The sequence below is a fragment of the Vanessa cardui genome, chromosome 15 (genome assembly GCF_905220365.1).
Source record: "Vanessa cardui chromosome 15, ilVanCard2.1, whole genome shotgun sequence".
Lineage (NCBI taxonomy): Eukaryota > Metazoa > Arthropoda > Insecta > Lepidoptera > Nymphalidae > Vanessa > Vanessa cardui.
The window spans coordinates 11444147-11458602 of NC_061137.1; the positions used below are offsets into that span (position 1 = coordinate 11444147).

At 32.6% G+C, this 14456-nt stretch overlaps 1 protein-coding gene across 1 annotated transcript in view; it reads right to left on the minus strand.

Annotated features, from left to right (window-relative positions):
* The window catches only part of LOC124535714, a 37860-nt gene that overhangs the window by 10405 nt on the left and 12999 nt on the right, over positions 1 to 14456 (minus strand). Inside the window, exon 2 of the mRNA XM_047112025.1 lies at positions 918 to 1017. Coding sequence (XP_046967981.1) covers positions 918 to 1017 — 100 coding nt within the window. The remainder of the gene's footprint in view (positions 1 to 917; positions 1018 to 14456) is intronic.

Below are 14456 nucleotides of genomic sequence, written 5' to 3' on the forward strand. Positions count from 1 at the left end.
ATTTAGTATCAATATTGTGAAGCCGGGTCGCTAGTATATGTTTTTCGCCGATTTTGAACGAAGGCCATTTAATTAGTTAGTCCAACAAAGCAGAGGTTTGAAAAATTACTGTCGACAGAATCAGGAATAATTAAGGAAATGTTTAAATGTATATATTACGCGTTAAATTTACAATATGTATAATGTACTACCGAGTTTCTCATGCTGATAAAATGCATTTAAAAATACTCGAAGTGGAACGATTTTTAATTAAGTTTTTACATAAGAAGCATTTTTATGTTTTTATATAACCAATAAGCATCATATAAAATTATTATTTTGTTTAAGTAATCTCTTTTGAGTACTTTAAAATTGCAATATTTCAAAAATATTAACTTGGTGATAGGGCTTTGCACAAACCCGCCAGAGTACCGCTTACAGTTAATTTATATGGACTATGATGACCACTTAACAGCACGTGACATTTGTACGTCCGTTTACACTTTAAAAAAAATAGCGTGATGCATAATGATGATGTGCAAAATGTAGATTATATTTAAAAAAAAAACGTCCAATTAATCAGTTACTGATGTAAAAGAAATTATTGTATAACCAATAAATTTTTATTATTATTATAGTATTAAAAATTAAATTCAATTGTAATAATATTTAGAATTGAATTTAATATCAGCAAAAAAATCACAAACGAATCTTACGATTTTTATCATTTGTTTAAATTAGTATTGTAAGTCGTCATATCTAAGTTAACCATCAATCCTTAAACTGTTTTATTCAAATGCTTCCTTCTTGCAATTACGTTTATTTTACTGTTTATGAAAACTAAAATTAATTACACAATTAAGTTAGACTTGTTAAGATTTATTTAATATATGAAAATGCAAGTAGTTATTATAATAACTGTAAAAATATATTCTTACCAAATTGACATATGCAAAAGCGATCAGGCCTTTCCTCAACGGTAGACAGAAGCAGCATCTTGTCAGTATAGGAATCTCGACGTGCGAGCAGATTTTGTCTCTGGAAAAGAAATAAAAAAGGTTTTACTAACGCTAATAATATCTTTAAATGAGCTATTCCGTAATGAATGAAGTTGCAACTGAAAATTGCGTAGCACTTAAAGCGGGTAAGCAAAATTAGTTTTCAAATTTTGATCCTTTTATAATTAATCTCGCGCTCATTGATGAAGGAAAATATTGTGAGGTGGTCTGCATGTTTTGTAATTATGTAGAATAAACTGCATTAAAGCCGTGCGGATTAAGATATATATTAAGGTCGAAAACTCCCCCTTAAAAGGTGGGAAGATCTTTGTACGGAAAATTACGTTACGACAGTGCCTAAAGTATCTCTCTAAGTCTAAGTCTACGACAGTTATATACATGCCTATCCATAATTATAGAAAATTAAAAATATTATGATTGTTAAGTCGACATATATGTATCGTATTATCGAGATATTATTCCAAATTATAATTTATATCGTTAATATATTAATTTATATTTGCTTAGTTTAATTTATTTTTTTCTGAGCGAAAACGCGTTATTATCTAGTTAATAGCCGAGGTGGCCCAGTGGTTAGAACGCGTGCATCTTAACCGATGATTTCGGGTTCAAACCCAGGCAAGTACCACTATATATCTGTGCTTAATTTGTCTTTATAATTCATCACGTGCTCGGCGATGAAGGAAAACATCGTGAGGAAACCTGCATGTGTCTAATTTCAAAGACATTCTGCAACATATGCATTCCACACACCCGCATTGGAACAGCGTGGTGTAATATATATTCCAAATATGTATAATATGTTCCAAACCCTCTCCTTAATGGAAGAGGAGGACTTAGCCGAGCAGTGGGAAATTTACAGGCTGTTACTTTACTACAAATAATATCACAATTTCTAATTACATAAGCCGACTTAAAGCAGTTAGAAGTTGACTTCTAACACCGTCGTAATACTTATCAGGCAGCTAATAATATAATAGAGATTAGTAAAATATTTACTTTAATAAATAAACTGTATTCTGAGAAACAATTGGCGTAATCCTAACGATTTCAAGGAAATTTATTTATCGGTATTTACGTTTTCCAGTTTATTGATTGGCTGTTTAAATTAAAGGCGAACATAAGTCGCACTTTGAAATATAAATATAGATAAGAAATGTAAATACATGTTTAACGAATAAACGTAAACTACGACACAACTCAGATGTAGCATCGGCAAAATTCGTAAAACCGATCACATACGTATTACATACGCTATCCCAAATTATCAATATTTATTTCATAAGTGAATATGATCTTTACGCAAACGTAATAACTTGTAATACATGACCGTTTCGTTAATTTGACACGATGATTTACATGCACTTGCTTTCTCTAGTTGAACTGACGCGAGAATCTATAGCGAAGAATATCGACGAATGGCGCGATAGGGAGCTATTTCTATTGGTAGTGTAAATCGGTAGTAATCGGTTTTATTGAATTTGCCGATGCTGCATCTAAGTTGTGTAGTATATATAAATGTATTATTTATTTTACAGTCATTTGTAAGTTTCAACAATCGTCGTGTGCGTTTTGAGAGAGAGAATGCAGTAGCGTTAGCCCCTTTTATTGTGCAATATTATTTGGTTGAGCAACAAACATTACCATTTTTGTTAATATTCAATAAAGAGAATTCTTGAATTCCGAGAGAATACACCAATTTTTTTTTGAATACATATATAGGAAAAGATGGTAAAGTGTAAATTTAAAAATCGCGTCTAAAATATATAATAAAGAAATGAGGGATGATTTCTTTATAAGGCCTCTCGATATCTCTCAATCAAGAATATGAATATGAAAATACTTTGACACCAAGTGTCTTTCATATTCGAACTAGTTGTCGTTTTCTGCTTTGCGTTTAGAGGTCGTAAGGGGTCAGACATAAAAAGTTACCTAACTCCTTCTTTATTGTTGACTATTTATCCGAATTAAATTTGTTTCTAGAGTGTAACGTTACAAAATTAATTCAGGGTTAGATTAATGTAAAATAGAGAATATTTCAATAAACTTTAGTAACGAATATCCGATGATATCTCATACAACATTATCTTACATATAAACAGACCACGCGAGTAAAAGTAAATTGACAGCTTGCATCGTACATTCCGAGCTAACCAGTAATCTTATCCGCTTCAGCGAATCTCTTAAGTTGTCTTCGTCTTACAAACATATTTGATACTTGTTATAATGTTACACGAATTACTTATCGTTTTACTTGACGTAAGCGGCTTAATAAACAACTTCATCATGAAATCGCATCATAGACAATCATTCTAAAATTTTCAAGTATAACTTCAACAACAACAACAACAGCCTGTAAATTGCCACTGGTGGGCTAAAGGCCTCCTCTCCCTTTGAGGAGAAGGTTTGGAACATATTCCACCACGCTGTTCCAATGCGGGTTGGTGGAATACACATGTGGCAGAATTTCTATGAAATTTGTCACGTGCAGGTTTCCTCGCGATGTTTTCCTTCACCGCTGAGCACGAGATGAATTATAAAGACAAATTAAGCACATGAAACAGCGGTGCTTGCCTGGGTTTGAACCCGCAATCATCGGTTAAGTAGCACGCGTTCTAACCACTGGGCCATCTCGACTCAACTGTGACCAATAAAAACAAAATTAAGTGTAAAAATGTAAACAGTAAAACTAACATTGTATTTAAGTAAAGAAATTAAAGGCTTTTTTATTTTTATTTTATTTTATTTATTTATAGTGTTACACGAATTACTTATCGTTTTACTTGACTTAAGCGGTGTAATGAGTAACTTCATCATTAAATCTCAGCCCTCATATAAACACTCTCAAGTCATTAATATCAAATGAACTTTGAATTGTCAATAAATAAAATCTACTATCGTTTCGTAAAGCACTTTGTCGAGAAAGCAATAAAGTAGTACCTACTAAATAAATATACAATGCTGTTAGTTACAATAAGAGTTCAATCAGTTCTGTGATAGAACCTGAACCCAGGCCTATTTTTTCAAAAAGTTATTGTTTAAAAGAATTATAAGATTTATTGATTAAATCTTTTCATTTACTAGCATTAATGGGAATATGTTTTTTTTTCTGCTTCACCATAAGTTTAGCCGCGCTCAACTATTTTGTAATCATAGTATTTGAATTTTTTAATTACACTAAGCATTGTTGATGAAGTCGCATACTTTTATATTTGCATTCTTTAAAAGAATTTTATTGCTGACGATACAAATATAAATTAACAAAAGCTACCGTGAAATAGCAAATAATAACAATTGCATTGATTTATTATATGCTTATTTATTCAGTTATTAATTTCATGATAATATTGCATATTTTGCGAAATAAAATGCTTATTAAAATGTAATACATTTAGTAGAAAGAATCATATTTCTATATGTATAAATTTGTATATATAAATCAAAATTATTATTCAATATAATGGTCTTAAAATATTAGTTTATATCTATACAGAATATTATATTACTTAAATAATTTTATTGCACTTAATTAAGCTGTGGGCATTGAACTCCAAACCTCAAAAGGAGAGATGGTCTTTATGTGGCGAGGGGACAATTACAAGGTGTACTGACGACGAAGGTGGACCACCTCTGTGGTCGAGTAGTTTGTACACCGGTTTTCATGGGTACGTCACTCCAAGGTCCCGGGTTCGATTCCCGGCCGAATCGATATAGGAAATTCATTAGTTTTCTATGTTGACTTGGGTCTGGGTGTTTGTGGTACCGTCGTTACTTCTGATTTTCCATAACACAAATGCTTTAGCTACTTACAGTGGGATCAGAGTAAGGAATGTAATGTTGTCCAATATTTATTTATATCATTATTTGCATTAGTTTTTTTTAATAGTATGTAGTGTGCATAAATTATTACATTCAGTGTAAGAATGAAAAAAAATCGTGTTCGTTCATAAATAAATATGATGAAAAACAATTATTTTTAGTCGGTTAAGACGAGATAATTTAAACATCCACAATTTCAATATGGACCGAGGTTATCGACAACCGTTCCAAGAACAACGACATAGGAATGAGGATGCATCCTTCCGTTTGATAACCTTATCAGCAATACAATAGAAATTATAGAAATTGTCTAATGTTTAGCAGAGACCGTCACGTTAAATAAACGAATATACAAATTAAATACGTGTATATAACTACGTATTATAAAACAAAGTTCACCAGCCACGTCTGTCTGTCTGTATGTTGCGCTAAACTCCTAAACTACTTGAACGGATTTTCATGCGATTTTCACTAAAAGATAGAGAGATTTATAAGGAAGGTTTAGGTATATAATTATGGTTTTTGTTTAAATAAATTGAAATAGAACGACTATTGTTAAACATGTTGGACAAAAAAACCTTACGACCACCCGTGCGAAGCCGGTACGAGACGCTAGTTTTTTTTAATAATTTATAGAATAAGTTTTGCGCATCCATGGGAGACCAGGAGTCATATGTTACGCCACAAATGCCTGCAGTTTAAAGAACTCAATGTTCCCATAGTATTGTTGAGGGGGTTAGAATATATGATGAATGGGAGTTCACGAACCGAGCCCAGTGGTTAGAACTCGTGCATCTTAACCGATGATTGCGACTTCAAACCCAGACAAGCACTACTGAATTTCCTGTATATGTGCTTAATTTGTGTTTAAATGACGAATAGATTTCGATCAAATATTTTTTTCATAATATCGTATTTAATAAAAAAAAAACCATTGTCAAATTTCATTCCTGGCAACATTAACAATGCTTCAAAATAAAGATCACGACTATCTCAAAAGTTCAAATATTTCCAGAAGCGATAATACTAAATGATGTAGACACTTAATGACTACTAATTGAGTTTTTAAAATGTGATCATTGATCATGATCATTAATTGGGTCAATATTGATGATATAAAGTAAGCTTGGAATTAAATAAATTCCAATAACACGTGTTATCAAAAAAAAAAAACAAGTGACGAATAGAAGTGCGTTTCTGTTCCTAAGGTCAAATCTGTTAGTCACAGATAATTAATTGTTGCAGTAAACAAAATTTTTATTATTGGTTAGAGGAAAAATTCCATATTTTTATTTAAAAAAATATATATGTTTAAGGAGAACAGATTATAAATATTGGTTATAATTGCTATAAGTCTATATAGCGATAATTATATGTAGTGTTTATGCGTGTTATTAAAATGGATTGAAAGCTTGATTAGTCTGTATGTATGCATATTTTTTAAATGTAAATAAATACGCCTATATCCGTTTCGTTATAAAATACACATTGTAACAAAGAAACTGACACTTTTGCACAGGCAATTTTTAAAATACAAATTTAAATAAAGGAAGACTTTATTAATTCCATAATTTTATCTTATGCTTGTCAGAAATGCGTCTTAAATAAGATTTGTTTTTTAGGTTTTTTTTGTTCAGAACTGTATTTCCAAACTGATCTCATTTGTATTTTCATTAATTTCGAAGTTAATCGAAACGAAAATAAAAAAACATGACCAAAAGGCGTTTTTTTTTTGTTCGGTTATTTATAATAATTTCATTAATTTATTTCTTATTTCGAATTGTGGAAAAATAACACAATGAAACTTAGTACAAAACATCTGAATACATATTGTATCGGCTAACATCGTATATATGAACATAACCGAACGCCTCGAGATAATATATAATATAGAGTTATAAATATAAATAAATAAATAAATATAAATATGAGACAACATCACATACATTACTCTGATCCAAATGTAAGTAGCTGAAGCACTTGTGTTGCCCTTACATCATAACATTCTATTTTTAAACATGACAATTCCTAAAAAAGAAAAAAAAAATCTTACTTTTAAAAACTGAACATGACAACGGCTTATATCTGGTATGCATCTAATATTGTAAATGTAAATGTCACTGGCCGTTATCTCTATACGCTTTAACCGCTGAACCGATTAAGATAAAAATTGTTATGGACATAGTTTACTATTTTTGAGTCATCCCTCTAGCTGCAGGTTCATCTAATAATAATAATGTAAAAGAAAAAATGCTCGCTGAGTTTGCAACTACGGCTCTTTTTAAAAAGACAATTGAAACTTCATGATAAATTTAAAATAGCAAGTATTTTGAAGGCCGAATTAATTCTGCAAATGTTTTATAAAGTACAATACGATATAAAGTACAATTAGAACTATTAAATAAATAGTTGAAATAAATGTTATGAAATAAAATACATAAATAGATAGTTGTATTCGTAATTATTTAGAATTTCTCAATAGAAAATCATGAGTCAAAAGTAGATTTACTGGTGTATTCCTTACGCCTATCTTTTCTTACCGTGTAATTTACATCACGATTGTCTAACGTCTGTTGACAATAATTATCTAATCTCGTATAACGTAACCGACATAACCACACCGACTAACATTGTTAGGAAGTTACGAACGATTTGTTAACCACTAAAGGCTTATCACACTATTTGATATTATTACTCGATTCAAAGTGTGAACGTGACCTTACGATGCTTGTTACAATCAGAACTTATCACCTCAAAGACAGCGTAATTTTTATATTTTATTTCGTTAAGATTTCCATTCTTTTTTTAAATATTCAACTTTATAGTTGATGAATAAAATTTTTTGGCTAATTTGAGAAGGGCTTAAATGACTCTATATTTATATTAATATTATAAATGTGAAGGTAACTCTGTCTGTCGCTCTTTCATTACCAAAACGCTGAACCGAATTTGATGAAATTTCGTATGAAGCAAATTTGAACCTCAAGAAAGAATACAGACTACGTTTTTGTCTAACACATGACAGCTAACACATGAGCGACTAATAGTCGGGTGACTACAAGTAAGAAATAAAACAACTATTGTGTTGTCCACGCGTTGACGTTTTGGTGATATGTTTTGCACTGCTGGTGAAGCAGCATTTTTAAATTGTTTCCAATTAAATTAACTAAATGACTCGTGTATGCTGAGTAGCCAATTTCACTAAACGTATTATACTATAGTACGACACAACTTAGATGTAGCATCGGCATTCGTAAAACCGATCACATCCGAATTGAGTACGCTATCCCAAATTATCAATACTTATTTATTATATGAATATGATCTTTACACAAGCGTAAGAACTTGTTATATCTTGGTAGTAGGGCTTAGTGTAAGCCCATCTGGGTAGTTACCACCCACTCATCAGTTATTCTACCGCCAAACAACAGTACTCAGTATTGTTGTGTTCCGGTCTGAAGGGTGAGTGAGCCAGTGTAACTACAGGCACATAACATCTTAGTTCCCAAGGTTGGTGGCACATTGACGATGTAAGGAATAGTTAATAATTCTTACAGCTTACGTCAATGTCTATGGGCGATGGTGACCACTTACCATCAGGTGGCCCATATACTCGTCCGCCAACCTATACCATAAAAAATAAAAAAAATGATCAAATATATTCGTCAATTTGACACGTCGAATTACATGCACTTGCTTTCTCGAGTTGAACTGACGCGAGAATCTGTAGCGACGAATAGCGCGACAGGGAGCTGTATCTATTGGTTGGACAAATCGGCAGTAATGGATTTTATTGAATTTGCCGATGCTACATCTAAGTTGTATCATCATACTTTTAACATAGAGCAGCAATATGATCGAATTACAAACGCGTAATCATGGAAACTCGCTCGTGCTACCGTAAAAGCCACCAGTCACCGAGATACTATGCTTAATCTCGTAATAAATCTTTTTATTACAGTCGAATAGCGGAATGCAATACCAGAGTTGCATCATCCGACATTCTTACCAGTATGAACAACACATAACGCGATTCTAATTTGTAATTACATTTACTTCTATGAAGATTTAATGGTTGGTAAGAGCAAATGGGCCGCTTGGTGCCAGGCCTGGTGGTAAGTGGACACTACAATCCATAGATGGCAATAATGGCGCTTAAATGAAATCAATTATGCAATGCCATAATGGCGCTATGCCAATACGTCAATAACCTGTCGACCTGTGTCTATAGTTACACAGGCTCACTCTTTTTTTTTATATATATATGAGACAACATCACATACATTATTCTGATCCCAATGTAAGTAGCTAAAGCACTTGTGTTATGGATAATCAGAAGTAACGACGGTACCACAAACATCCAGACCCAAGACAACATAGAAAACTAATGATAATCTACATCGACTCGGCCGGGAATCGAACCCGGGATCTCGGAGTGGCGTACCCATGAAAACCGGTGTACCTATACACCACTCGACCACGGAGGTCGCTAAACCGGAACACAACAATAGTGAGTCCTGCTCGTTGGCGGTGGAATATCTGATCAGGGTATGGTATCAATACTACCTACAGATGGCTGGCATAAAGTCCTATCGCTAAGTTAAACTTTTAACATATCTATAGAACTCCGCAAAAAATCCTTTGAAATGTCAAATAATGCTATACCATAATGATTTTAATATTACAAGGATACAAGCGTCAAAATTGCGTAAAGACGTTTTTCAAGATTCGACCAGAGAGCTACTTATAGAAGATCATAGTATCGATACGATTATAATTAAATACAAATAAGGAAACGATGATGCTGATAGTGATTGATTAATACAATTATATGTAATCGGTTATCTATTTATTATACAGTTTTTTATATAAATAAAACTAGAAATAATATGAAGATTTAATCTTGTGATCATTATGTATTAAATAAACTCATCAGTTGGTACGATCATGATTAGTTCACAAGATAATTTATTCGATGGAAATAGGCTATTTGACTGGTTTTTAAAATCCATTTTATATTATTTAGTAGAGGTTAAGGAACCCAGCAAAAGTTGTTTTTTTTATTGAGTTTTTTTTATTTCGAGTGTCGAAAAATAAAAATTCCATATTTAAATAATGCACGAAAACGCTACTCGGACAATATGGCTCTGCAAAGGGGTCGGTGACGTCACTTTGCTGTAATTTAATCTGTGGTACATATAGTAGAAAAGCAAGGTTTAAAAGACAGTGACTTCGTCATAAGCCCGGCCAATCAGGAGCGTTTTGTGTCACGTGACAAACGTTTGAAAAAGTGCATTTTTATTTATTGACTTTTGAATAAATTAAGTATTATTTTCAAGTTTCGTTAGTAAATAACCATTTTTAAACCCATAATATACAATAGTTTACAATTTATTTTTCGCATTGTCAAATAGCGTATTCTTACAAGCATAATTATATATACCTATATACTGATTTAAAAATTCATAATCGAATTTATTAGTGGTAAATCTTTAGTCAAGTTCGTTTGTCGCCCGTATGAACCGAGATGGCTCAGTGGTTAGAACGGCGCATCTTAACCGATGATTGCGGGTTCAAACCCAGACAATCACTACTGAATATTCATGTGCTTAATTTGTGTTTATAATTCATCTCGTACTAGGTGGTGAAGGAAAACATCGTGAGGAAAACTGCATGTATCTTATTTCATCGAAATTCCGCCACGTGTGCATTCCACCAACCCGCATTGGAACAGCGTCGTGGAATATGTTCCAAAGTTTCTCGTCAAAGGGAAGGCCTTAGCCCAGTAGTGGGAAATTAACAAGGTGTCGTTGTTGTATGACGCCCAAACGTTATCTATACATACAATAAAATTGGAGTGTGTGTTTGTAATATTAAAATAACCACTTTTTACTAAATGCATATAGTACGACACAATTTAGATGTAGCATCGAAAAATACAAAGAAACTGATTACTGCCAATTTATACAACCAATAGAAACAGCTCGCTATCGCGCCATTCGAAGCTATTCGTCGCCATAGATTCTCGCGTCAGTTCAACCCTATCGAATTGTTAAATTGACGAATATCAGTTAGTCATATGATATTACAAGGTATTACGTTTGTGTAAAGATCATATTCACGTAAGAAATAAATATTGTTAATTTAAAATTACCGTACTTAATTCGAATGTGATCGGTTTTACGAATTTTGCCGATGCTACATCTGAGTTGTGTCGTACTATACATATGTACGGTACTTATACCAAAACAACATTTTTTACATTTTTTGTCTGACTGTTTGCATGAACCGGCTAATCTATGGAACGGCTGGACCGATTTTGACGGGACTTTCAGTGGCAGAAAGCTGATGTAATAAGGAGTAACATAGACTATAGCAATAACTTTTTATTAAATTCAACCGCCCGCAAAGTCGCGGGCATAACTAGTCTTAAAAATAAAAAAACCTTGATACATTTTCTATGGCATAGTTGCATAAAGCGAGGCGTGTGACTAAAAAAACAATAGACTCATAGTGCGTGCTGTGAAAAAATGCCATAAACAATAAATATTGCGACACATCTTGACCGTTTGTTGCGGATCACAATATACTGTTGCACGACCGTTTTGCTTAATTAATAATCTATAATGAGCAAATTGCAGTCTTTGAGTTTATTTACGGTTGTTAGCGTCAAACAAATAACTTGTGATGACCTCCTGAACGATTTCCGTCAAGGCGAGAATAGTTAACAACGCAGGACATATTACGTGTGTGTGTGCGTCCGCGTGTCTATGTGTGTATGAGTCCATGTGTGTGTGTGTGTGTAATCATAGATGCAAATTTTTATTCTTTTTCTCTCATAATCCAATGGAACGTCAAATAAAAGACCGAAAATAATTCAGGCAGACGAACGCATTTTATGGTTGCAAAGTCACGGAAATACACATTTCTAGGTCTGACTCCGGTTCGCTACTGAGAAGTTTGAGAACTGGGTCTGCGGTCTTACAACAAGCCACCAACGAGACAGTCATTATTATGGATAAAGCACATGTGTAATAATATCCACGCTTCAATTGTGTTAAATATCATACTATATAATAATATGTACTGAATTTCTTACTGGTTATTTCCGGTAAAATCCAGATCTAGCTAGTAAATTTAAATCTTCTTATATATTAATAGCGCATGCCGATTTATGTCCCAGTGATTACGGCTTCATATAAAAAATCCGTTGTAGTCTCTTTTTGGAGAGCTTCAGCCTTAGATGTGCAGACAATACGGATAAAGAGGATTCTTAATTGCAATTTACTTAATTGTTAAGATTTAATTAATATTTAATATTAGAGGGCGGATAAATGATACTGACCGGTTAGAGAGCAGTACTAAGGCTGTATAAAAAAGGAAAACGTAAACATTCTAACTGAACGAATATAATATACTATTCGATATTAAAAAGTATATTTAAAGGAGGTTTCATAATTTTGGCACCAAATGTAGATGAGTGGACTTGCACATACAATGAAATGAAATCCAAACCAAACCATCATAAGTCTCGAATTTCCTAAAAATTCGTTTAGATAAAATAATCTGTAATTTCGCAGAAGAACCACTAATGTGTGTTAATTTTATTAAGTGGCGATTCAAAGAAACAGAACTTTTTTTTAAATTATGACGTCATCGAATCTCTAACTAAGTTGAGTAAATAACTTTTTTATAATCAAGCGTATGATTTGCGGTCAATATTATGTAGAACCAAAATGATGATTTTCACTAAGTGCTTATACCAAGTATTGCTTATAAAAATGTTTATTAGAATTTTTTTTGATAGTCTGTGGTCTGAATAATTTAAATTTTTAAATGTCATCATCGAGTACGTATTCATGAAAATAAAACCGTAGTGAAACCCATGAAAACCGGTGTACACCGGTTTTCATGGGTATCACTCCGAGGTCCCGGGTTCGATTCCCGGCCGAGTCGAAGTAGATTATCATTAGTTTTCTATGTTGTCTTGGGTCTGGGTGTTTGTAGTACCGTCGTTAGTTCTGATTTTCCATAACACAAGTGCTTTAGCTACTTGCATTGGGATCAGAGTAATGTATGTGATGTTGTCTCATATTTATTACTTATTTAATGGTCGTTTGTCTTAATTACAATTTGCAAATTATAATTATTATATATAATTATAATTATATTCGGTAATTCACTTCACATTGTCGAAGTCGAATTTTAACAAAATGTTTTCTTCACACGGAAGACATACAAAAACCTTCAACTTAAATGTTTTATAACGATCGAAGATTTAACGTTGTTTTGTTAATTTTCAATGTCAGTCTCAAAATTTGTATACAGGTAGTGCATAAATGCATTAGATTTGCAAAAGATTAAAAGTAACTTTTTGTTAGGTAATAAAATTAATTTATTAAATTCTTGCAACTGGCATGTACGTTTGTCATAACACAAAAGAGTTTATGATTAATATTTAAAAACATTGTAACATATAATATTATTAATAGAAGGAACAAGCGTAGGTAACGGTTGATGTAAAGGGTTAGTAATTCTTTTACGAAACTACATATGTTAAATGATTTAAAATTGTATCAGTTGTTACCGTTAACAGAAGTATAGGAAATCTAAAAGAACACCGCCAAACAACAGTACTTAGTATTGTTGTATTCGTGTTTGAAGGGTGAGTGAGCCAGTGTAAGTTTTTACTATTAATTTATACACATTCATCAGACAATTGCAAGCATCCCCGCGATGTTTTTCTTTACTGAGAACGATAAGATAAGCCGTGAACATAAATTAGGTACATGACAACACAGAGGTCAAGACTCACGTGTTTTTGCGGAGCCCTGAGCCATCTCCGCTCATAAACAAATGACCATATTAGTCTTGTTGTGCTAAAAATAGTACCACTTTGATCTAAACATCTAGATGACGTTGAAAACTATGAAGGTCTTCATATGAAAAATTATCTTGAAATCAAAACGAATTTCAGTTCTAAATTTGAATTTTACTTAACATTTTTAGTAATCTATAGACATATACAAATATTATAGGACCCAAAACGAGGTCTCATAAGCCAATTGGATAAGTAATCTGTCACAAATAGCAGTATCTAAACTTAAACTCCGAGGTATTGAGAATATTCAACCAGAAAATCCCAATAACCTTTATACAGCTCTACTAGATTTCGACTCAAGTTAAGCTATACAAGCCTTTAGAGCAACGAGGCAGTAACATAAATTAAACCTAACCTCCCGGTAGTGAGGTACTACGTACGTCTTACATAACTTAACCCACTTGGAACTATTGCTTGATGCTTTGGTGGATGTTACGTCAATTTATTTCCTAACTAATAAGTCTGATTAATTGTACCGAGAGATACGAGAGGTTCGAAAACATGTATCTTAATTTTGTTGTTTCAAATATGGACGAGCAATACTGAATTTGTATTTAATTAAATCGTTTAGAATTCATCTAGTGCTCGACGCTGGAAATTGACGTGAGGGTGCATATCGTGTCAAAGGTTTGCCACAGCGATTTCCTAAAATCCGCATAAGAGCAGCTTTTAGCAGAATGAGACATTTACATAGTATGCCATACTTACTGTTAAATTAATTAATCAGTGTTTTTTTTAGTTCCTTGTTGAACTAACTA